Source organism: Myzus persicae, unplaced genomic scaffold (genome assembly GCF_001856785.1).
Source record: "Myzus persicae strain clone G006 unplaced genomic scaffold, MPER_G0061.0, whole genome shotgun sequence".
Lineage (NCBI taxonomy): Eukaryota > Metazoa > Arthropoda > Insecta > Hemiptera > Aphididae > Myzus > Myzus persicae.
In genome coordinates, this window is record NW_019104204.1 from 84,172 (window position 1) to 110,194 (window position 26,023).

General features: G+C 27.1%; 2 protein-coding genes across 5 annotated transcripts; one reads left to right on the forward strand and one right to left on the reverse strand.

The window, feature by feature from the left end:
- LOC111039962 (unconventional myosin-IXa-like) lies at nt 1-25,523 on the forward strand. 4 transcript variants are annotated; one of them, XM_022323642.1, is made up of 32 exons: nt 1-459; nt 2,464-2,815; nt 2,886-3,129; nt 3,808-4,083; nt 4,145-4,239; nt 4,402-4,564; nt 4,641-4,776; nt 4,845-5,035; nt 5,102-5,277; nt 5,338-5,538; nt 5,656-5,791; nt 6,737-6,935; nt 7,005-7,074; nt 8,415-8,666; nt 9,429-9,660; nt 9,732-9,889; nt 9,965-10,190; nt 10,253-10,453; nt 10,521-10,591; nt 10,673-10,750; nt 10,821-10,903; nt 11,719-11,947; nt 12,806-13,056; nt 13,533-13,819; nt 22,883-23,059; nt 23,117-23,402; nt 23,480-23,724; nt 23,810-23,887; nt 24,064-24,260; nt 24,325-24,580; nt 24,638-24,821; nt 25,038-25,144. In XM_022323642.1, exons 2-32 carry the CDS (start codon nt 2,502-2,504, stop codon nt 25,142-25,144), a joined length of 5,799 nt encoding a protein of 1,932 aa, XP_022179334.1. In that variant the 5' UTR covers nt 1-459; nt 2,464-2,501. The 4 variants fall into 4 exon arrangements, with proteins under 4 accessions (XP_022179334.1, XP_022179335.1, XP_022179336.1 ...); XM_022323643.1 differs by lacking the exon at nt 8,415-8,666 and adding an exon at nt 8,081-8,128 and having other exon boundaries at nt 4-459; nt 25,038-25,523; XM_022323644.1 differs by lacking the exon at nt 8,415-8,666 and having other exon boundaries at nt 5-459; nt 25,038-25,523.
- LOC111039964 (microsomal glutathione S-transferase 1-like) lies at nt 14,231-18,378 on the reverse strand. Its single transcript, XM_022323645.1, has 3 exons — nt 18,241-18,378; nt 14,689-14,774; nt 14,231-14,612 (listed from the first exon to the last, which is right to left on the reverse strand). Exons 1-3 carry the CDS (start codon nt 18,376-18,378, stop codon nt 14,363-14,365), a joined length of 474 nt encoding a protein of 157 aa, XP_022179337.1. The 3' UTR covers nt 14,231-14,362.
- Nucleotides 25,524-26,023: the final 500 nt, after the last annotated feature.

Below are 26,023 nucleotides of genomic sequence, written 5' to 3' on the forward strand. Positions count from 1 at the left end.
CACACACTCACGGTACACGCAGAAAAACGCCAACAAGTGAATATAACCGTATCATCATCATTATCATTCGTTTATTTCGTTTGTGTTCCTCCAGTGTCCGTCGTCGCGGTCTATAGTGTAGTGAGTGCGTACAAAAATTGATTTTTTTTGTGGTTTCCCGAACGGTTTCGCGGAAAGAGGATCTTCGATCGCTGAGGATATCTCGTCGCCGGACCCGGAACGCTCTGACAACCGTCGTTGCGCGCGAGATGTCGTACCGTCGTCCGTCTGCGTTTGTAGACTACACGTCGTTATCCGATAGCGATTGACGCACGATCAAACATCCGGACGAGGCCGTCTTATCATCGATCGGATTCAATATTGTTCCGACGACAGACACTCTTGAGAGTCGGAGGTCGTCCGTGGTGGCGCGATCCATCGTCGACGTCGGTACGCAACTAGCGGGACCGTCCTCCGTCGGTATGGATCTTAAGTTTCCTACACTTCCCCCCCGGGACCATTGTGTTTTAATATAGGCTCGACTGATAGTATACGCATTGTGTAAGGTAGTTCCCATCAAACCAACGTTTTTTGTAGCTGCTTGTTAATATAAACACTTAACGGTGTCCCTAATTAATCTTGTATTGACTTGTTAGAATCCCCCTAAAGGTGTAATAATCTTAAGATTGTTATATTAGACTAAACAAAGGTATCCTACTATCCTTGTAAGTAGTAGACTGCCGTCGTAACTGGTTATTTTTAGATTTTCATATTCATGCCTGGGTAATATTCAACTCATTAAGCCACAAGTATTCTTGATATTATTCTCTTACGTAGCACCTAGGACCTAGGTAACACTTATAACTATGCATCTTTTTATATTTAGATAGTGTTTATAGGTATTTGGTTTTCATAAATTATAAATTCCTATGCAATAGTAGGTAGATTGTAATCTTTTAAAAATATGTTTTTTTTTTCATTCTGTTTCTTTGAACTTGTATGAATCTTTACAAAAAAATATAAAAAAATTTAAAATAATATCTAGTTTGAAAGAACAGAAATTAAAGGAATCTGCAGCTTAAAAAAGTATTGATTTTGATATTAAGTTAAACTAAGAATACCCAGTAAACTAATAGAAATAAATTAAGAAATTAGAAAATAATTTAGTTATCTTGGTACCTTAGTGCCTATAATCTATTGAAACAAATAAAAAATAATATAGTAGGCAAAATATTTTGTTTTTAAATTTGTAATTTATTTTCAATAAATTTTTGATAGTATTTTATTCATATCGAGTAGGTTTTTTTCAAATAAATTGCTATCTTATATTCAACAATTTTTTTTTTATATAACTTAATACTTTATAAAGAATGGAATTTTATGCACTATAAAGATGCTAAATATAATGCAAATATACATGATTAAAATGCTAAAATATGCCTCTTTATGTATGAAAAAATCATGATATTCTGAGATACCTTATGTATTAAAAATTTGGATAAAAAAAAATTAATACATTTTTTCTTCTTAATCTCTGCTACGGAGTACCTATTATTAATACAGAATATCTTAATTAGACTGTATTGCCAAATTATCTTTAGATATAATAAAATAAATGAAAACTTAACATAAATCACATTTGTATTTGGTAAAAAATGTTTAGAATTTTAACCAAAAAATGATATATGTATTTATTTTAATATTTTATTTCAGTAAGTTCTGTGGGTTTGATCAAAGATCCATCATAAACCGACGTAGTAACCATGTTATTATTCCTTTTATTTTCTTGGAGCAGCATAGGTTTAATAAATATAGCATTGAAAATAAAACTATGTCAAATGAGAAAAATATAAATTTTATTATCAAAAAGATATCCGACATTATTTAAAAGGAATTGAAGGAAATGTTGATCAACATATTAATTCTTGTTTTTATTTTAAAAACGACCAATGAAATATTAAAGAGTTATTTTTTTATTAAAAGTGTATAAAATATACAAATTATATGCTCTGATAACAAAATATGCCTTAACCCTACAAAAATGGATCAATATGTAAAATAAAATTTTGTCAATGAAATCAGCTTGATTTGAAATATTCACATTTTGAATCCATATAGTTATGCATGCACTCAGTATGAATATTAAAATGCATACAATTCAGGTCTCTACTTAGGTATAAGTATAAACAATTATTTTGTAGCCCTGCCCTTATATGCATTAATGAATACAACCTTGAGCTAGACCATTACACATGATTTGGATTTTATGAATTTAACCATATTATTATCTTACCTATCTTATACTTATTTGAAATAATTGTATTTAAAATTTGTGTTTTGTATAATTAATACTAGCCTAATATTTAATTATTAAAAAGTTATTTAGTAAACTAATTCAATATTATTTAATTTATAATATATAACTTTATTTATTTATTTCTTTAATTTAAATTTTAATCACAATAATTTTTTTTTTTCGATAAGTTATGCCACTTATTGATAGAGCATGAACTTTAAATGCCATGGGTGAAGGCAACCAGAGGTACATAGTGCAAGTGTTTGTGGGTGCTTTATCACAATGCTATGAAGCACTCAGTGTGGAGGCTAGCAAACAAACTTCTTCTGATGAGATTGTTAGCTGTATAGTGGAACGACTTTCTTTGTCAGGGGGTTGTGGAACTACTTGCAACAGTGCATTTGAGCTAGCTGAAGTGGTTGGTGATGCTCTTGGACGAGAATGTAAAGAACGCAGACTTGGTCCTACAGAATGCCCTGTAGCTGTTATGCTTTTATGGCCCCAACCTCGTAGGCACACTCAACAAGAAGAATATTATAGGTAAAACTTAGATTAAAAAATATTCTAAACATTTAGTTACTTATTACATTACTAATGGTTACATTTTCAGATTTTATTTGAGAGAAAAACTATCAGACAGTCTGTGGGCTGATGGTTTCACTATGGACCCACAACTTATACGAGACTACTTCTACAGATTTCTTTATCAACCCCAAGATCGAGAATATCCAGATCTTTGTCAACTTCCTGATCTCAATGAACAAACACTTTTAGACAACCTAAGAGCTAGATTTTTGGCTGGTCATATATATACATATGTTGGTTCCATTTTAATTGCAGTTAATCCTTTTAAGGTAACATATAATTATTTCTTGAGCTTTTCATTAATAAAGATGACATTTATTTAGCAGGTGATCTACCACACTTCTATTTGGCTTAGTAAATTGTCTCTAATTAGAAATTAATATAAGACTTACCTACTTTTTATACATTTTTGTTTATAAATGTTGATATCTAATTGTGAGGCCAATCTAAAGTATTTTGTAATTAAATATCCATCATATTTTTTATAAGCTTTTAGATTTAGAATATATTCTCAATACAGTTAGTAATTTAACACATTTGTAAACCTTAAATCGAGCCTGAATAAACTATTGAGTGTATACTGTATATTGTGGTCAGTATAAATATTTAAATGTTAATCAAAAAATATACGGTAAAACTCCAGAAATGTTGCCTTTCTGTGCTAAAATGATCGAGGCCTAGTATAAGTCAGTGATAGAAAACAAATGATTTTTAAAAAATATTTTGCTCATATTTTAAAAGTGTATTGTGATAAATCAAATTTATTGTAACAATAACTTGTAAATTAATATTTAATTATATTTTTTTTATAGAATAATAAATTTAGAATACTTATATTTTTGTAGGTCCTCAATAAGTAGTCACTTGCTAAAAAAAATTGAATACTACAACATAAATACAATATAAAATTTATCTGCATATATTTATATATTCATTTTTGTTATTAGTTTCATCCCATTTATAATCCAAAATATGTTAAACTCTATCAAAACCGAAGACTTGGTCCAGAGCTACCTCCTCATATTTTTGCCATTGCTGACGCCGCGTACCATTGTATGTTAAGAGAAAGACGTAATCAGTGCATTGTGATAAGTGGAGAAAGTGGAAGTGGCAAAACAGAATCTACAAATTTTCTTTTACACCACCTCACTGCTTTAAGTCAGAAAGGTAGTCATGGTAGTGGTGTAGAACAAACTATACTTAGTGCTGGTCCAGTGTTAGAAGTATGTTATTAAATAGTAAAACTTTTTTTTTGTAACACTGCAATATATTGTTATTATTTAGGCTTTTGGTAATGCTAAAACTGCACATAATAATAATTCAAGTAGATTTGGTAAATTCATACAAGTTAATTACAAAGAAAATGGAATGGTACATGGGTAAGTACTTGTTCTTAATAATTTAATTTTGTATGCTTTGTACTTATCATTTTTTTTTATTAAATAATTGTTTAAACTTGTATTTCAAATATTTTTATACTTAATTTCAAAAATCTTCTAGTAAATCTTACATATTTTAATTTTTCTTTTTTTTTATTGTAGTGCGGTTGTTCAAAAATATCTTTTAGAAAAATCCAGAATTTGTTCTCAGGGACAAAATGAACGTAATTACCATGTATTTTACTACCTATTAAATGGAGCAAGTGATTCGGAAAAAGAGGCATTACATTTACACCGAGTAGATTATTATAATTATTTAAATGGGGTAAGAAAATTTTTATCTATTTAAACATGAGAATTCATTTTTACTTTAATGAAAATGAACGTGTTAAATTTTTTAGAGTGGATGCTACACTTTAGGAAACTTAGATGAAAAATATGAATTCTCTAGATTAAAACAATCTATGGAAATGGTAGGTTTTACACCTGAAAAGCAACGCCGATTATTTGCAGTTCTTTCAGCAGTTTTATTATTAGGTAATTAATAATTATATAATTGTAATAATTCTTTTCCTTAATATTTTTTAATTCATTTTTATTTTTAGGTAATGTCGATTTTCAACCACGCAAATCTGCTTACCATCATGACGAAGCGGTTGCTGTACGTAACCCTGAAATAGTGTTTTTAATATCACAACTCCTTAGAGTAAAACAGGAAACATTGTTAGCTGCTTTGACAGCTAAACGTGCTAAAGCATCTGGAGAAACATTAGTAATTAACTATAAGTTACCAGAGGTAATATCACAGTTATATTTTATACTTTTACACTTTCAAAAAAAATTATTATTTTAAATATTATAGGCTATAGCAGCTAGAGATGCAATGGCGAAATGTCTATATGGCGCTTTATTTGATTGGATTGTATTACAAGTAAACCATGCATTACTTTCAAAAAAAGATACTTTAAGAGATCATCAAGGAAATTCAATTGGAGTGTTAGATATATTTGGATTCGAAGACTTTGGTACTTCAAATAGGTAAATTATGAATTAATTTTATATTTTGATTTGTGTACATTAATTGTATGGTTTATTTAGTTTTGAGCAATTTTGCATAAACTATGCAAATGAACATCTTCAATATTATTTCAATCAACATGTGTTTAAATATGAACAAGAAGAATACCGTAAAGAAGGAATTAAATGGAGTGATATAGATTTTTTAGATAATACTGGATGTTTGCAAATGATTGAAGGCAAACCTAATGGATTGTTGTGTGTTTTGGATGATCAATGCAAGTAAGTAGTTGCAATAATAATGTTTACAGATAAACTAGACATAATTTAAAATAACCTACAGTAATTTCATAGTTCACAACATTGTACAGTGTTTTCACTATAATCAATTGTTTTTAGTTTTCCTGGTTCATCTTCTGAAACATTATTACAAAAATTTAACTCTGTTCACAAGGATAACAAGTTCTATGAAATGCCTCAACGTAAAGAAAGTGCTTTCATTGTGAGACATTATGCAGGACGAGTTAAATATCAAGTAATTTAATACATTATACGTCATATTGTTATATTTATAAAAATAGAGTTTATAGCCGGATTTAAATTTGTTGTACTAAAGATATTATATTTCAGCAGTCCAAATAATCAATCGATTTTAAGTTGTAAATAATGATAAAATTAAAGCTACTAGATGTTTTGAATTCATGAACAATTTTTTATAACTCATCTGTTGTATTTTTATTTATAATTTATAATTTTATAAGTTATGATAAATCATATTTAAGGAATTATGCTGAGTAGTATCAAATTCAGAAAGGTTCTTTTTATATTAATTTTACTGACAAGTATTGTATTAATTATTGGATGATACAAAATTAGTGTAGTTGAATTATTTTTTTAACTTTAAGTTTTTTATCTACTTAATTGAAAGTGAAGGTAAAATTAAATAAATGTTTTGGAATATAATTTCTTTAGTAAGATTTAAGCAGGTACTCAACTTAAAAAAAATGTTCAAGTCTAGTTAGAGTATAGAGTAGTCAATTACATCCTAAACGTATGTATTCAACTATTTTATTGGAAAAATATCTCAATTAAATTATTTAATTTGTATTCAATATTTACTAAACACCTAATAAAGCAACATATCAATGATAAAATTGCAATTTATGTTTCTGCTGATAATTTATAAGTTCTTAACACAATTTGAATACTTTTACTAATTTTGAGTACTTGATTTTTGAATTCTATTGAACTTTAATAAATAAATGTTTGATTCACTTAAAAAAAACAATACTTGCACAACAACTCATTTCTCTAAAATTATTACAAAAAAACCTTACTGTTTTCTTATGTTAAATTCATATTTAGATCTAAACTTAGTTTGGAGATTGCTAGTGGTTTTGTTAATTGTGTAAAATATATTAGAAAATCTTAAATTATTTCTACAGATTAATTTGTTAACTCTTTATACTTGATGTCTTAGGTTTTTGAGATGAGAGAGAAAAATTTAGATCTTATGCGACAAGACATCGTAGGTGTATTAAAAAATAGTAGCATGGCATTTGTTCGAGAACTTGTTGGTGCAGATCCAGTCGCAGTGTTCCGCTGGGCAATTGTAAGGGCATTTTTCAGAGGTTATTTTTCATTTCAAGAAGCTGGTCGTAGACATCGACAAAGTAGAGGTAACTGTTTGTGTTTTTTAAACCATTTATGTAAATTGCTTATTTATTTATTTATTTATCATGTTTTAGTTGATGGTGTAAAAGCTTCAAGTATATCTTTACGTTTCAGAAATAGTTTACAAAACGAAAGCTTAATCAGGTAATTTATTTTTTTATTTTACTATACTTATTGTATTACTATAAAACCTAATATTGGACTCCACGCGGGCATTTGTTGTCCCTGTATTACAAACATTCAACATGGCAAATTGTACGTTCACTATAATACATTTTGCTCTGTAATTTATAAAATTAGTGTGAATTTATCTCATATAAAATTTGAAGACAAGAATATTATGTGGGGCATAACTGGATTTTATTGATATTATTATTTTTAAGTCAGAAATGATCATTTTAAAATGTGCAAAAAATGATCATTTCTGACTTAAAAATAATAATATCAATAAAATCCTCCAAGATACCTTAGATAATATTCTTTCCTTCAAAGAGTAAATTCATTCTAATTTTAGTAATTCCAGAGTAAAATGTTTTATTGTAAACTTAAAATTTGGCATATTGTATATTTGTAAGATAGAGACAAATCCCTTTGCGGCGTCCTCTTGAGAGTAGCCAACGATAAAACCATGTGTATATTTTAAAATGTTAAACAAAAAAAAACTGTTTATGTATTATATTCATATATGTTATGAAAAATTACAAAATTGTACAATAATCAAGTTATTAAAATAGTTCATTTTTTAAAAGAGGATAGAAAAATCATCTTCAGACTGACTTTAATTAAATATATTATATCCTTAAAATACATTGATTAACAAACATTCCAAGATTGAATAAGCTATATTTAATTCAGTTTAGGTTATTTATATTCAATTGTTTTACAACTATTAAATTTTTTTATGATTTCGAATAAAATTGTGTTACTATTTTTAATTGATTTTAACAGTTCCTAATCATCTTCAAACATTTTAAAAGATGACTTAAATCAAAAAATTGAAATGCTGTATTTAATTTACTATCTTAAAATCATAAATCAAAATAATCTAAGTTAGGTATGTTTGGAATTTGAAAGATATATTTTTCATGTATAATTATAAGTTAATATAAATTTAATTATTACTGAATATTAATTTTTATGCCACATCCAGTCATCTAGTAACAATGTCATCGGTAAACCTCACCATAAACCGTATAGTGTAAGTTAAGTTTAAATTCTGTTGTTACTGCTTAAAATGTTTCATCATTTTAATATATCTAAATATATTTATTATTTATAATATGTATTCATTTATGTACTGTTAAGACATATTATATGTGGCTTCTATTGTTTATTTTGAGCCAGTTTTATTTAAATTTAAAGTTACAGTATTTATATATTATTTTTTTCACATATTAGCTCTGAATGGATTGAAGTTTGATTTTTGTTTATTGTTATTTATACAAAATAAATTAGCATTTTGTTATTTAACATAATATTTACAGGTACACTCCAAAATTTCCCGTAAATTCTACATCATATGGAAGTGGATATGTTTTTTATGTGGGTAAAAAATTGGCATCTGCCCCAAACAATGAACATAATATATATAAAAATCATTCAGCTTTCAATAAATTTTCAAACTTAGAAACTGTTAATTCTAATCAAATTATTAATAAAGAAGATAAAAAAACTCGTGCCAATTGTAAATCTACAGATGAAGATAAAGTTATTGAACGAGCTACACAAATTGTTATGTATGTTTCCAAAAATTAAACATATTAAAACTTGGTGTTCGGATGGTTTCGGAAATTTTTAAAAACTCTTGAAATGGGAATCTTATATTTTATCTATGCTGTACAATAAACAAACAATACTCTAAAAACATGACAACATTATAAGTTAAAACATATGATTACTTTTATGAAGTTATAATTTCCTTTTTAATATTATAAATATATTTTTACTTAAATATAATACGGTTTATTAAGCATGGGATATGATTAGTTAGTACATTGTATTATTTAAGCATGTGCATGGTTTGAAATCATATTCTGTAAATAATTAGAAGCCAGGTTTTATTTTTCATCTATATTATTAGGTTGATTAATTATATTCTTTATGGTGAAAATGTTTCCCAAAAAATTATTATTATTACCTTTCATATATTACTCGTATAAATATACATTTTTAAACAAAATATAATTTACTTTTGATTACTTCTAAAAATAAATGTGTTAGGTATTTATAAATAATAATTATGAATAAGGATAAAAATGTATATTTTTTCCATAGTTATTTATTTTAATAATATTGTTTAAACTTTGTCTCTGTATACTTTGATCTTGTGCTTTGTATTTCTTTCAATTATTTACTAACAAATAGAAGTTTTTACGTATAAACATATTTTATAATTTTTATGTTAACACACTTACATGCACACACATTAAATGTCTATAGATGGTTTTATAAATATTTGTCTTTATTTTTTATAGCTAATAAAATATTATATGTTGCAGGAAAAATAAATCTTTTAGACCAAAAGACCGTGGTAATAAAGGATTAAAAAATCTTCAAAGTGTCAAAACACTAGCTGGACGAATACAAGTACAGGGTTCAATTAACAGTAAAGCTCGTAAACAACCTCTTACTGTAACTGCTCAGTTTCAAATGTCTTTAAATAGTCTTATGGATACTCTTAATCAAGCAAATCCTTTTTTTATTCGATGTATTAAAAGTAATAGTAATAAAGTGAGTCTTTTAAATAATTTCTCAAACTATTTATTTACATTTTAATTCATTATTAATATTATAATATATAGGTTGCAAATATGTTTGATCATGATACTGTTCAAAGACAATTACGTTATACAGGAATGTTAGAAACTGTGAGAATTCGACAAGCTGGTTATAATGTACGACTTAGTTATGAAGAATTTGTCCAACTTTATCGAATATTACTACCTAAAGGACTTAATAGGTAAAAAATTAAAAAAATATGTTTGTAATGTTTTTAATCAAATTCTAATTTTGTCGAATTAACCTTATGTTATAGTAACTCTCAAGATGTTCGAAATTTTTTACAAACATTAAATTTAGATCGAGATAATTATCAAATTGGCGAATCAAAGGTATTTTTACGAGAATGCGAAAAATTAAAACTTGATTATAGACTTCACCAACAAATAATGGCAAGCATTGTAACTATACAACGTTGGTTTCGTACACTATTACAACGAAGACAGTATCTTAGAATTACATGGGCTACAGAAACGTTACAAGTATAATTAAACGTATAACATTTTATTTTTTTGAATATAATATGTTTGATTTCCTATTGTAGTCTTGGTGGAGAATGATATTAGCTCAACGGTTAGTTAATAAAATGAGAATGGATGAATCAGCAGCTGTTTATATACAGTCTGTATGGCGAAAACATAGGGTAGCAAGCTGGTATAAGAATTTACGAAGAAGTGTTATTACTTTACAAGCCCATTCTCGGGGTTATTTAGCCCGACAAAAATTTTCAAAAATAAAAAATACGGTATGTCGTTTTAATATATTTAAGAAATATTATAATTATAACTTTAATACTAATATAATATTTCCAGAGGAAGAGTGTTTCAGCTCCTCAAATAAGTAATTCTAAAGAATCTAGTCAAGAAGAACTGCACGATTCTGAGTAAATAATTAAGTTTATTAAATATTTACATAATAATAATTGCATTTTAATTAACATAATTTATACTTTTTTCATTTGTAGAAGTAGTGGAGGAGCAAAAGGTGACAGTGAATCGGAAGCAGATCCATTTGTACAACCTAATATGATTAATAATATTAAGTATGAAAACTATTTAATTAATTTAAAATTTCTAGACACTTAAATTTTTAATTATTTTTAATTTATACAGAGAAGAACAATTTAAAGCCCCAAAAAGAAAAGTCTCATCTCGTCTAAGAATAGAATCCCACCCAACTGATGCACATAATAAAGGTATAGATATTTAATTATCAGTATTTTATTTTAAAACAGATAGAATTCATTCTTTTTACATTTGTGAAGTATACTCTTATATAATGTAAAATGTTCTTGAATCAAATCAAATAGAAAGTAGAAATAAATAAAATGAGGGTTCTGAATGAAAATAATACATTGTTCATACTTATTATTATTTTTCGTGATTAAACTATTTAATTATCAAAATAACAGAAATTTATCAAATGTGTAAACAAATATATTAGACTCAATTTTTATTTCAGATATTTCTAATATTGAAAGACCTTTCTCGTACTAATAGTTTTTTATAATATAACAGTTTTCTTTAAAGTTGTTACTATACAAAAATTATATTTTTTCACTACCATTCATTATCACTTTTTAATCTTTAATATAATTTTTGCATTACTTTAATTGTTACAAACACAAAAAAAAATACATTTATATTTATTATTTTGTAACAAAATTATTTTTAATTTCCTTATCATTTTATTATACTTCTAACCATTTTTTCATTTGTTTATATGATTAATTTAAGTATTTAGTTATCATATCTATGTTATATTATATATATATTCATATTATGAAAAATGTATTATTAATAACGATTACAGTATTAAAGTAGGAACTGTTAGGGCCAGTTGTTCCATCTACAGTTACACTTCGATTACACTTAATCAGCTGATAACAGATTTTATAATTAGCCAAAATCTGCCAATTAAACTTCGGTTAACTTTAATCGAAGATGGTACAACTGGCCCTTAGTGTCATAATTTATTTTGAATAAAAAAAAATATTTTTCAACTTCATAGAACGTTTTCACAAGACTGATGGTCCAACTCATGAAGGAACAGCATTTAGCGATAGTGAATTAGATGATAATCATATGAAACCACCAGTTGTTTGGAGACGAAGAGAACGAACCAGTGATTCTAATAAACGCACTTTACTTACTAGAACTCCTCATGTTACCTCCGACCCAAATCCTCCAGTCCGTTTATTGGGTCGACTTCGTGTATCCAATACTGAACCAGCTCCAGAGTAAGATAAAAAAAATATTTGAGTACAGTTAAAACAAATTACCGAATGTCTAATGACTAACAGATAGCACAAGTATTTTCATACTTCTAGCTTTTTTAAGGCGATTTTTTAAAATATATTTACTCGTATGGCATCAACAATAAAGTTACCTTTCAATTAAACTATATTTTTTACATTATGTAACACAAATATCTGTTCATACACTGTTTGGAAGTATAAAAATAGGAGAGCAGTTTTCATTTATTATACGTTATTATTTTATGTATACATTGGGATGAGAACCTTAAAAAGATGTTAGCAGTCGGTATCAATGTGTTAAAGTTATGGTAAATCAGTTGACGCAGATCAGTTTTTTTTTAAAAAAATTTAGTATTTTGGACTGCTTTTGTTGAAGGTGTTAGGGTTTCTGGAAGTTAAAGTTTATACCTTAATTAGATATATCTTTGATATTAAAAAATATGTGTTCAACAGAATGAGTGTGCTCTGCAAACTAAGCATTGAGGTGGATGTTTCTTATCTATGAGATTGTATTTTGTATTTTGTCATCAAAACAGGTCACTGTACTTTTTTGTGGAGACAGCCTACATCATTGCGAGATGTTACATCGTTCGTAATGCTGTAGTTTACACAGTTCTTGTCTAGTAGTATAAGGTCTATAAATGTAAGTGTGTACCATTTAAAGGTGGTTAATTTGAAGTTAAGACTTTGTCTTTTCTTGAAATTATTTATTGTTGTCATGGAATTAAGAAAAAGTTACTTGAGTCTTGAGCTATTATGATTTAACTTAAGTATATTTTTTTTATAATATTATTTTATTTTGTACAAAAACTATATTAACTAGTATAATCTTTATAATAGCAATTCCATTACAAATGAAAAAGAATTAAAAAGAAGAAACAGTGATGGCTCAACCACACACTCAGGAAAATCAGATGAACCAAAATTAACATATTCACCGTCTTTTGAACTTTTGGAATGGAAAGGCACTACCATGTTTACCATAGCTGGCCATCGGTTTAGGAAATTAGGAAGATTTACTCCTCAAGATAAATGCACTTATTGCAATAAATTGATGGATGCCTTTTTAACTCAAGGACACAAGTGCTCAGGTAATTTAAATGTTTTAGTAAATTTGTTATTTATTTTTTTTGTCATTAATGAAATATTCAGTTGATCACTAATTAAGTATGCATACATTTACAATCATAATTAATATTTTATTTTCTGTACGCCTACACTGTGGTTTGAAAGTCCCATGAAGATTTACTAACAGCAGCATCTAGAAATGCCAAACTTAATCTATGTAGTACCTTTCAGATATTAATGAATATATAGTTCAAGCTTCATGAAAATCAGTACACTAGTTTAGGAGCAGATAAATACTAAATTGCATTCAAACTGGGGGATTGTAGGATTATGCTTCACTTCGCCCAACCATATTAGTAATTACGAGAAAAAACAATTACATTGTGTATGCTAAACATAATAGTCTTAAAAACAATTTTTTTTTAATTTATCACGTGGTTGTTGGATTTTCGTACCATTTTCTTATACAATTGTTGATAAACAATTTATTGTATTTCAGATTGTAAAAAGTTATTTCATACAAAATGTATTCAAAATGGCGGTGTACTACAAATGCCATGTATACAACAAAATGGAAGTAATCGACCAACCAACCGAAGAAAACCTAGGAAGCCTGCTCTTGGTGGCAATAAAGCTCATATAACACCAAACATAGCAAATAATCAAAATAATACTACAGTAGGGAAATTCAGTTTAACTGGTACATCAGAATTCACAGACCGTACGGACAAGATTATATCTGACGTGCGTGAACTTAAAATGATGCAAGATTTTATAACCAAAAAGGTTAGTTTATATTATATAACTAAGATTATTATTAATATTATAAGTTTAATTTAAAAAGAAAATTGCCTATGACAAACTCTGGTAGCCCAATTGCGATGTCTGCTGTGTTAACCATTGTGAATAATACTAATTTACATCGGTAATTAATTATCAGTTCACATAAAACTACATATTTTCAGATCTTCTTAAAACCATATAAATTAATATGTATCAATCAATAAATTTATACCATTCAAAAATTTAAATAGAAAATTCTAATAGACTTAATAAACAAATCAATTGTGACACATCACACACGTGTGTCATACTCTATTATATTTAAATTAAAATATTAATGATAAATTGCATTTATGTGAATTTTTTGTCAAATCTTAATAAAAGTAACATGATTATTGGTACATATTGAAAAACTTCACATAAACAAAATAATTTATTTACCTAAAATATTTATTAAGGATTGTTCTTATAATTTATGTAATATTACAATTATTAATTATGTGCACTAAACGAAATTGTTGTGAAAGTTGCTTACAAGTAAATAAATTAAAAATGATGCATACTTAAAATAACATATGCTACCATAATAATATTTATAACTGCTCCTGCAATAAATAATATTGCCCTTGTAGGTTGGGGTAGTACGAACACAGCATAAGAAATTGTATGCATTATTCTTACAAATGTATAAATTCTGTACAAATTGTTCGCTATCATTTCTGGAGGATTGCTTGCAACTAAAAGTAATCCAGTGATTAAAAATATAGGTATATTTTCCAAATCGTTTAAATGTGCCCTAAAATGTATATAAAAAAAATTGTATTCATATAATTATCAGTTATTTGTAAAACGGTTAACATTCATAATTTTACCTTCTTACTCTTTCGACATCTGGATCATCATATCTAATTTCCCCGCCTCCTTTGCTGATTGCAGTATCTTCTGGACTTATGAAAATCTATTAAATACAATAATGGTTACTAGAATAAATATTTTTTACATTTTTTTTAATTTAAAATTTGATTTTAGGATTGGCTAAAAAAATTTTATAAACAGGCCATGTAATTTAATACAAATCCGATTTAAATTATCTCTGTCTTACAAACGTCTGCATACTAAATTGTTGTTGATCAGAATCGATTGTGTTGTAGTTTTAGCATAAGAGTGATTTGACCGATTAAAGTTTAAGGTAAGGATCGGATTTTTTCGATATTTTAATTATTAATATTAGGTATGTAATATTTTACATACTCATATCTTGTTAAAAAATTAAAAAAATTTGAAAATATCTGAAGTTTAAGCCCAGTTAATGTTCTTACCTTTAAGTTTAATTATTGGTAAATTCACTCCTTATCAAAGCTAACAACACATTATCGATTCTAATGAACGCAAAGTTGGTTTGTCATACGTTTGTAAGACGGAAACATCTAATGCATCGGTACTGGCTACTCTAAAGCGTCGGGGATTTGAAATGTGTCATTAATTTAAGGAGTTCTGTATAGGCAATTTTAGGCTAATTTGATCAATTTTTATTCCGCCATTTGATCCTATGATGTGTTCTTGAAAACGGATTTCAACGTAATAATTATGTTAAGTTTGGATCTTGCCTTTCTTTGCTAAAATCCTAGAAAGATTATTATTAAAGCGTATTTTGCCAAGCGTTACGTCAAATTCCATTCTTCCTGACTCCCAGTTTGGTTTCCGCAATGCACACTCAACAATTCATCAAGCCCACAGACTGGTAGACTCAATCTCATTTGCACTAGAAAAAAAATTATACTGTACATGTGCCTTTCTAGATATATCTCAGGCTTTTGACAGGGTTTGGCATGATGGGCTCTTATACAAACTGAAGAAATTTTTACATCCGGTCCTCTTTCTAATCATCAAGTCTTATCTCTCTGATAGACACTTCAGCACTCGTATCGGGGATACCCTCTCATCCATAGCCAAAATCTCAGCGGGTGTCCCCCAAGGGGGCATTCTTTCCCCTTTGCTCTACAATATATACGCCTCAGACCACCCTATCACACCCCACACTCAAGTCGCTGACTATGCTGATGATAAGGTAATTATCTCCACAAGTCCTGATCCCACCACAGCTTCTAGCCACCTACAAAATCATCTATGTCTCATGGAAGACTGGTACACTAAATGGAGGTTAAAAATAAACCAAACTAAATCTGTGCATACTACGTTCACTCTTAGACTTCTACCTTGCCCTGCTGTCTCCATCTTTGGCTCCCAAATACCCAATTCTCAAACGGTAAAATACCTCGGTCTAATCCTAGATCGTAGGTTAACTTGGGCTCATCATATAAAATCTAAGCGCCTAAATCTTAATGCTCGTCTTCGTTTGCTCAAAACATTCATTAATAATAACACACACACTAACCTAAATACAAAACTACTTATCTACAAATCCCTAATAAAGCCTGTATGGACATATGGCATCCAGCTATGGGGTAATGCTAAAAAATCTAACCTTAATAAGATCCAAACCTTCCAAAACCTAGCCCTCAGGAAACTACTCAATGCACCACCTTACATCTCGAACAGCACTATCCACTCTGACTTGAAAATGAAATCTGTCCAGGAAGAAGCTAAAGCACATTATAAGCGTTTTCATAACCGTCTGTCCGCCAACAGTAATCCACTAATCCGCGATCTCGCAGTCCCGACCATACCTGGCAATCCTCCTAGGCGTCTAAAACGCAATTGGTGCCGTGACCTTCTCATCCCGCCCTATCCAACTTAAAAAAAAAAAAAAAAAAAAAAAAAAACAAAGGAAAGGAAAGTAAAAAGAAAAAATAGCAAAAAAAAAAAAAAAAAAACAATAAATACCCACAGTGAGTGTCATTGATGGATGGCTTCTCACAACCCGTGTACTCATGTAAATATATATGTTTAGGTTAGTATTTGTACTAATGTTAATTGTATATATATATGTATCTCTCATCGCATGTACTTATTGTGCCTCATAGGTACAGATTGTATATTTCCAATAAAGTAATAAAAAAAAAAAAAAGTTTGGATCTTATGATAATAACTTTTTGAGTTTCTTTAACTGAAGAAACATAATTCACTATTGAGTAACTTGTAAATGTTATAATTTTGATAAGTGTTAGTCCAAATTTGATAAACAATGTTAAATAGGATATAAAAAACATAAAATGGAGTATCTGAACTTGTTTCTAAAACCCTTCTCTCTTTATTATAAATATATTTAGCAATCAGTACGTTTGAATTAAAAATAGATTAATTTTTAACAGTTTCGAGGGTTTGATCCTCTTTGAATCCATCTTATTTTACGTTATATATAGATTAATATGTAGATAATCGGTGCATAAATATAACAATTTTGAAACAATTAAAAAAGCGGGTAAATGTGTAACGCTTTGCTGTACATTAGGCGTCTATATAAAGAGTCACTGTAATGGATGTTTTCAAATTTAATTTAATGATATAATGTATAAAATCATTGTATACAAAAAACGATTCTGAGCGAAGGCTATCTGTCAGCCAGTAATATTACTAAGTAGCTATATTTTATGATATATTGTAATTAAGGAAATTTATTTTACTATTACTATTAGGTATTACTGTATTAGTTCTACAGTATGTTAAATTCATATTTTAAAATGTCTTTGTGAGCATACAATATAAGAATATACTTCGCAAGTTTCAAGTATCCTCAAATAATATGTTTAAATTACAACAAAATAACTAAAATCTTTATTCTTGGTTTTAATATTTCGTAATTTCGTCCAAATTTTAATTTAAGATGTCTGTAAACAATGACCGTGTTATTATTACAGTTATAACAACTTATTAGAAACCTTGTACCCAATTTTCAAGCTCTTCGGCCAAAAAATAAAATTTTATTGGGACTAATAGACTAAAAAATCGGAAAAATTTCAAATGTCTATAAACAACTTAAAACAAATCGAAATATTTTGAAAAATCTGCGTTTAAAATTATAAAATAAACATTTGATGAAAATTTCAAGTACCTAGGATTATTAATTTTTGATAAATGAAAAAATAAGAATTCATTAGAGGAGTTAGTGGAATCTTGTATTACATTTTCAAAACTTTGATATACATAGATAATGTATAAATTTGTAACTCGAAATGATTTTCTAATTTTCGTGATTTTGATGAATTTTGAGAACATTTTAACTTCAAATACTCAAAAAGGCTTTCAAGGCAATTAAAAACCATTTTTTATGACAATTTTTTACATTTGAGTCCGTAAAATACATACTAGATTCATTTTCCTACCAGAAAGTATGCTGTTGAAGAAAAAAAAAAATGATTTAAATAGAGCTAACTAACTTTAAATATGTTTTATTTGAAATAATTAAATTTATATATTGAATATAAATACTTTTATAACTAAAAGAAAACGTAATTAAATCTTACTTTTTTTCGAAATCGCTGAAGTACCGTTAGAAAAGACATCATAATCATTTTAAAAATAAGAATGCTACCGTAAAATGCATAACATTCGAACACTGGATTTGACATCATAAACAATCCCATGGCAGAATTATTTGACATTTTACAAAAATATATTGCCGCACGTATTACTGTTGATAAATTATATTACTTTGAAAAATAGTTTAACCAAGTCAAGCTGCGAACAAGGAATGAGAAGAATTCGGACTGTGAATACTGTGCTGCCACTTTTTTACAAACTAGTAACGATAACCCTCAACTTTTAGACCGATAATTATACTTCCCCTTCCATTATTCGACGACCTACATTGTTTTATTCGTAAATTATACGCTTACTTTAAAAATATTCACAACTTTTTTTTAAAAGTATTAGAAATATAATATAAATTTTAAATCTTGAAAAAGGGAGCTTTTTAAATTGCATGGACATTGGACATGTACCATTAACTGTACCTATATAGTATATAGTATATACATTATTCAATATTAGGTAATAATAATAGATTTTTTCTAATTCATACCCATCCAAAGTTAACATAATAATATAATCTATGGTCACTCCAAAAAAGTTATCAACTTGTTTGATGTAGGTACTAAAAACAGTCGTAAAATAAATCTAACTGTTAATTATGCAAAGATAATTTAAGAAATGAACCTTCTTTGATGATTGCGTTATATTTAAAAACAAATTCAAACATATTTCGACAATTTTGCGGACTGGTGTGGTATTCCACTTTGTTAATAGTGTGTTAACGATTAAAATACAAAGCTTTGTACGTATCAATTCCAAAATAATCTAAAATATTGCATTATTATACTATTAGGTTAAGAACCACCCTATATATAAAATATATAATTAAAGTTTTTTAAAATATCCAGAGGGGTTAGTTTGCGTGTTTTTTCCTTTAGCTATTGATTTTTTATCATATATTTCTATCGGTTTTTATAAATAATTAAATGTTTTATGCTCAAAGTTCAAATGTTGCACATCCATTTTCGTATAGGTACTTTTTAAAGGCATTATTTGATTTAAAATAATTGATTTTATACGATGACTATTATATTTAATTGTCTAAACTCTAAACACCTAAGCTTATTATTATGCTTTAAGTAATTTGTCAAATTAATTTTTAAAGTTTGGAGTCAATAATGTTTTTCTAGACGACGTAACCTAAGATGTAATTTTCAAATTGTATGTGTGGCCTACTTTCACTGAATTGCCTAATAATTTTGATAATTAACTGTTTTTTAGAATGCTTTTTTATTGTACCCAAGAGCGTATAGGCTATTTATTTTAGACTTAGGTTAAAACTGATTTTTAGTATTTTCTTTTTTTAATTTAAAAATACGCTTCGATTACCATGGTTATTGGCGTTTCTGAAGAAACACATTACATTTTACATTTTATAATTTCTAAAATACAAAAAAATGTGTTTTTTATACAATGATAAGTGTTCTACATTCTGAATGGAGCGACTAATGTATTGATTTTACAGTACATGGTTTATTTTATGTATATACCTGCACAATTTAAAATAGAAAAAATTCTTCGATCTTCAACTAAGGGTGGTTTCGGATAGCAAATTGATCCAATTTAGTACTTTTGAGAGACCAAAATGGGAAGTGTCTAGTACTTTAAAAAACTTAAACTTACTTTTGAAAAACAAAATTAAATTATGGAAAATCAGGAATTTTACAAAAAACGATTTTTTGACAAATCAATTATTTTCTATCAAACAATTTTCTTATTTTATTGCAATACAAAAAAAAACAGAAAATACTTAAAATTGTTATTTCATGTTTATGTAACATTTTCTGAACATACTATAATTTTCAAAATATTTCGTCTCTCCTTGACCTATTTATAGGAATATGAAAATTTCGATTTTTTTCTTTAAATGTTGATAAAAATCATGTATTGGTATAGAGCCTAAAAATGTATTACAAAGTTTCTCATTAGTAATTATTATAGCTATTTAAAACTAGATATTTTTTTTATAAGCATTTGTATATCAAATTTTGACAAAATTCTTCTATAACACGACAATTTGAAATTATTTTGTAGTTAGAAATTTTAAAAATATTTAATTTGTATAGCTAAAGCTTCAAAATGTAATGCAATGATTCTCAATAGTAGTTGACTCTGAAACCAAAAAATATACAAGCACAATTTTTTTTTTAGATATTTAAACAAAGTACAAACCATTTTAATTATTTTGTTCTAGTTCAAAATAATATCCGTAAAGACTAGAAACTTAAATTGATATTATTACATTTTGCATTGGAACACAGTAATATTTTCATTATACTGGGATTACTTTTAAGCTATTGTCTATACCATGAACCTACTCATACTGTTACTTTACAACTTTTTTTACTGTTATTTATTGACTCTACAGTTAATAACAAAAATAAATTATTTAAATAGAATAATTAAATATTAATAATAGAATAAACAAAATGTTTTGGGAATTTAATAAAATGTGATTAAATCATCCTACCGATTACCGTAACACTAATAATAAAATAGATTTCACTTTAATTTCAATAATAAAAAACATATATAATATACCTGTAGTATTGACTGACAGAGACTAGATGACAGTCTTCTTTCATGCATTATTTGTATGCAATTATTTATCATTTAATTCCAATTTAACTCTCACAGTCACAGAACAATGATTTACTCAATAACAAGGTACGCTTGACACTTATTGTACAGTAGAAGGGTTACCTACTTTCCCCCTTTTGTATTTTGTATTTTTTTTTGTAGCTGATCTTAGATTTTTAAACAATAAATTTGCTTCATTCTTCAACATCGAGCGTAGTTTCTAGTAGCAAATTTTATTTAGTTAATACTTAGCGGTAAAAACAGTATAAAATTCTCGGTATTCTCATATTTTTTTTAATAATTTAAAAAAATCAACAAAATCGATTTTTCTTGTTCTTCAATAGTTATAAAATAACATTAATGTTTAAATTTTGACATCATACTCTAAAATTACAAATTATTTTGTTTTTAAAAATGTCATAATATAGATTCTATATTATGGAATATTTGATGTTGGCTTTTAAAATAATAACGATTATTTGTGAAATAATGTATTATATTAATACTTTTGTAGTTTTGTCAACAATTAATTATTAGTTCAACCTACTATGTACAGTATTACTAATAATATATTATTAGGGGCACCTACAGAGAGGAGCCAGTGGGTGCCCACCTTGCACCCACTGGGATTTTTTTAATGAACCAAAAAATCAGTGTGTAGTATTGCAAATATGTGATTACTTATGTATGTAACACATAAATTTAACTTTGCACCCACTGAGCTGATTTTCTGCTGGCGCCTCTGTATATTATAAAATGTATCATAAAATATCCACTATAATGACCACATCACACATCAGTGGATACCTTGATAGGCACTTTTTTTGTTATTAGCAAAATGTGAAATAAGTTACACGAAAATAAAAATTTAAAATTGACCGAATTCCATACCCCACACAAAAGCCAATCGTTTCGCTCGAGAACAACAAACATGATTCTTTCATGTAGATGCATTCTTTCCTAGATTTGGAAGAAAAATTATTTATTGTGAAAAACATTAATTTTAATGTTCATTTAATTTAAATACTAAATAATCGTTTTGGAAAACTTATTTTATGTATACTTTATAATTAATTTTTTTAATAAAGTTTTTTTAAAAAAAACTGTAGGCCTCTTGTGCCTTCGGGTCATTAACATACAAGGCCCATAGTATCATTATTTCACTTAGTGGAAGTTTGGATATTTTTTATTCTTGTGTTACAGTTAAGAAATATCAAAAATACATATAATACTGTGATACTAGTTACAGTTTTTTTTTTTTTAAGTGTTTTGGCTCACAAATTTTTATAAAATAGGATACCTAAGAAGATATCAGTCATAACCCCCCCACTCCAGTTGTGTCTTACAAATGCACAGTTAATATAAAGTTCAACATTGAACAATTGTACTTATAACATCAATAAATATTTTTGTTTCATTGAATATTGGTTGTAAGGTTATTATAGGTAATATATTATAATGTATTATAGGTTATTTGTAAGGTATATCACTAATTAATAATAATCATTATTGATTATTGCTTGTGGGTCACAATATGGGATACATGATAATTTATCATCTGTATACTAGTATACTTGAACTGTACAATGCTCAAATTTTATTTTTAATTAGGAAAGATTTGTATCTTATTATCAGATATTAAAAATTAATTAATTAAATTGATTAAAAATTTCAAATATCTCTGAAAAGAACAAATATTAAAAAATGGGTTAAATAAATTAAGAAGATTAACAAGTATGATTTTTAACTTAGTCCTACTTACATTTATTTCTTGAAGTAATTTTTATTATTATTTTCAAATTTAATATCACAAAGTAATACAACACTAGCATATGCACCTCAGTGACCCACGTAAATCCCATAAAATTATGTATTAAAATACAACTGTCTTCCTTTTGTTTTTGCATATTCTAATACAATTACCAAACTACACCATCAAATTATTCAAATCATTAGGTATATTAATTTAATTTCAATTTTTTTATCTAATTTTAGCTGTACAAAATTGAACGAGAAGAAGTTAAAAAACCATCCCAAGTTGATAGAATATTTAAACAGGCATTACGGGAATTTAAGGAAAATCTTATTGCAACTTATAGCGTTGCTAATAAACAAGGAAACGGTCAAGTACTCAATATTAAATATAAAGATCTAATTGCCAACTTCTTACACGTAAGATATTGTATTTTTTAATTTATGTACATGAACTTATGTTAAAATTATGTTTAGGTGATAGAAACTGTTTGTGGAAATGAGAAAATCCAAGATGATTTTCCAGTGACTCTTTGTGTTAATGCATTTCGTGGTTTTATGAATGAGTTTATGAGTCAAAATCGAGTTGAAACAGAAAAGCCTAGTAAAACAAAACGTAAAAAACAGAAAAAACAGAAATCTGAAGACCATATTAATCACGGTGGGCACATGTTACAAATGAGTATGATAAACATTCCTACAGCTTGTGAAGTTTGTACTTCATTCTTTTTATGGCCAATTGAAAGAAGTTTGGTATGTCGAAGTGAGTAAAACTTTGATATTTTTAAAACAATTGAAAATATTTTTATACAGCTATATAATTTTAATTTTCTTTTGTAGATTGTAAATTGACATGTCATAAAAAATGTTATACTCGTGCAAATCTTGAGTGTTTAAAAGACATGAACTCTTCTACAGCCAACATGCAGTCAAAGGGGATTTGTGTTGTTAAAGGGAAAGTTTTTGGACGTCCTTTAGGTGAATTGGATCTAAGCATGGGTAAAGTTCCAGCTGTTGTTGAATGTCTTATAACTATTATTGAAATGTATGGAATGTACACAGAAGGCATTTACCGCAAACCTGGGGTAAGTTTTTAAACAAATATTCAGCATTAAGTTTATATAATTAATAGATTATATCATAATGGATGATTTATGAATCATATTATAGCTTACAACACGTGTAAATGAACTTAAAGAACTCATTGACAATAATGACGTAAGCAAAATTGAATTTGAAAAATATCAGGTGAGTTAATATTCTTTGTGAAAAAAAACTAGTTATACTTTTAGCCATTTTTCAAATTTTAATAAAAAAAATCTTATCATATGCTGCCTACATTATTTAACAACAAATAGATATTGTTTATTTGGTATATAATGTGAACTTTAAATTTAAAAAATATGTTTAACAATGTACAACAGGTTCATGTACTGGCCAGTGTATTGAAGTCATTTTTACGTGACATGCCAGAACCATTATTAACATTTGATTGTTATGATGATTTTATTCGTGCTGCTAGTCTATCAGAAGATCGTGTCTCAACATTGTTTAACATTTTGAAAAAATTACCAAAAGTCAACTACGATTTAATGGAAAGACTTGTTTTTCATCTTGCTAGGTAATTATTTTATCGTAACTTTTTCTTGAATTTATTTTGACAACTCTTTTTTTTCTTTTTTCAGGGTTGCATTGCACGAAAATGTAAACCGCATGAATGCTAGTTCATTGGCCATAGTGTTTGCGCCATGTGTATTAAGAACAAATAAATTAGTTCCTGCACAAGAATCACTTAGAGATATTGAACAACAGACTCTTTGCATCAGTTCTATAATTAGCCACCAAATGGATAAAATCAAATCAACATTAGCTGACATTGATACATTAGATACTGCACATCATACAGCCACACATCGGTTATCTTCTTTACGTATTTCAAAAGTATGTACATTATTAAATTTATAGAGTTGCTGAAAATTAAACCATCAAATGTTTTAGGTGTATGGACCAACCGAAGGACCCAGTAAAATGGACGAAGAAGAAAAAATGCTAGTTGGACAAATTCAAGAAATCAAGAAAGAGAAAGACTTTTTGACCTCTAATTTACCAAGTTTGCGACGCACAAATTCAGATGATGATCTCTTATCAACTGATGATGGAAGTTTAGATGATGTTGACACAAGTGAGTTTCTAATTTTTGTAAACTTTCTAATAAATACTTTGATTATCATCGTTATTATATGCATATTAATGGTACTATATAATACAAAAATAAATAATGTTACAAATAATCACAATTTAGTATTGACCCTGTGCAATACAGACTGTCGCAATCTTAAGTATTATCAAAACAAAAAAAAAATATTTATTTATGCTACTTTTTCTTAATTGTTTCTAGATACACTTGGTAGTAGTCGCAAAACTAAACTGAAAAATACTACGAAAAAATCTAAACGTTCGAATAATAATACATTGGATAGCGATGAGGATCCAATTATGGTTTGAACATAGTACATTCATTTAACTTTATAATGCATTTTGTTTTGTATTTTTTAAACATAAAGTTATGGGTGTATTTTATTATTTAAGACTTGATAAAATACTTAAGTTATCCCAAAGGCTGTTACTTTTGTATAGCTTGTTGTTTTGTATTATATTTTTTCCATTGTATGTTGGTTAGTTGGTGCTATATCATTGTTATTTTATTTTTTTAATTACTATTATTAATTTTTTTAGTAGCCTTGTAAAAAAGAAAAACGTTTGTTTAACGTAAAGACTGTACTACGATCAGAGTTGTGGTTATTTTGTACTTCTGTTCTTTATTGATACTTCTTTAGAATTTCAGTTATATTGTTAAATAACAAATTAAATTTATACTAAACGAGTGAGTTTATTTCTTATTTAATTGCCAACTTCTATTACATCTTGTTCTTTTTTATTATTATTTTATTTTATTTTTTATATTTGTGTGTATATATTTACTCAGTGAAAATGTATTTTTTTTAACAATTCATTGTAGTTTATTATAATTAACTAATTATTTTACCATGACTAAATAATTTACAGAAACTATTTTATGTATAACATTTATGTTAAGTTATTTTTTTATTTTTATTACATTTTGTATTCATCTATAACATATATTGTGTTGAATGGCCCTTATAATATCATCTTATTATTATTATTCTACATTTCAAATTTGTCAAATTAAATTGTAATTCAAAATAATTCCTTCTCTTAGTCGGAAACAAAAAAATTATTTCTTTTTTTTATTAATTAAGTTCCCAAACTTGTGTCAAACTTTTCCATTTATTCATAAGTTTATAATTTATTTTTTCGTGAACAACGAGTAAGTGCTGTGATCTAAAAACAAAATTAATTATC

Coding starts and splice junctions, on each gene's coding strand:
- LOC111039962 (XM_022323642.1), top strand. CDS start 2,502: ATGGGTGAAGGCAACCAGAGGTACATAGTGCAAGTGTTTGTGGGTGCT. Junction 23,403..23,479: donor AAGAAGTTTGGTATGTCGAA/GTGAGTAAAACT, acceptor TTTCTTTTGTAG/ATTGTAAATTGACATGTCAT. Junction 24,261..24,324: donor CTTGTTTTTCATCTTGCTAG/GTAATTATTTTA, acceptor TTCTTTTTTCAG/GGTTGCATTGCACGAAAATG.
- LOC111039964 (XM_022323645.1), bottom strand. CDS start 18,378: ATGTCAAATAATTCTGCCATGGGATTGTTTATGATGTCAAATCCAGTG. Junction 14,775..18,240: donor TTCAGCGATTTCGAAAAAAA/GTAAGATTTAAT, acceptor TGTATTTAATAG/ATTTTCATAAGTCCAGAAGA. Junction 14,613..14,688: donor GATGTCGAAAGAGTAAGAAG/GTAAAATTATGA, acceptor TATACATTTTAG/GGCACATTTAAACGATTTGG.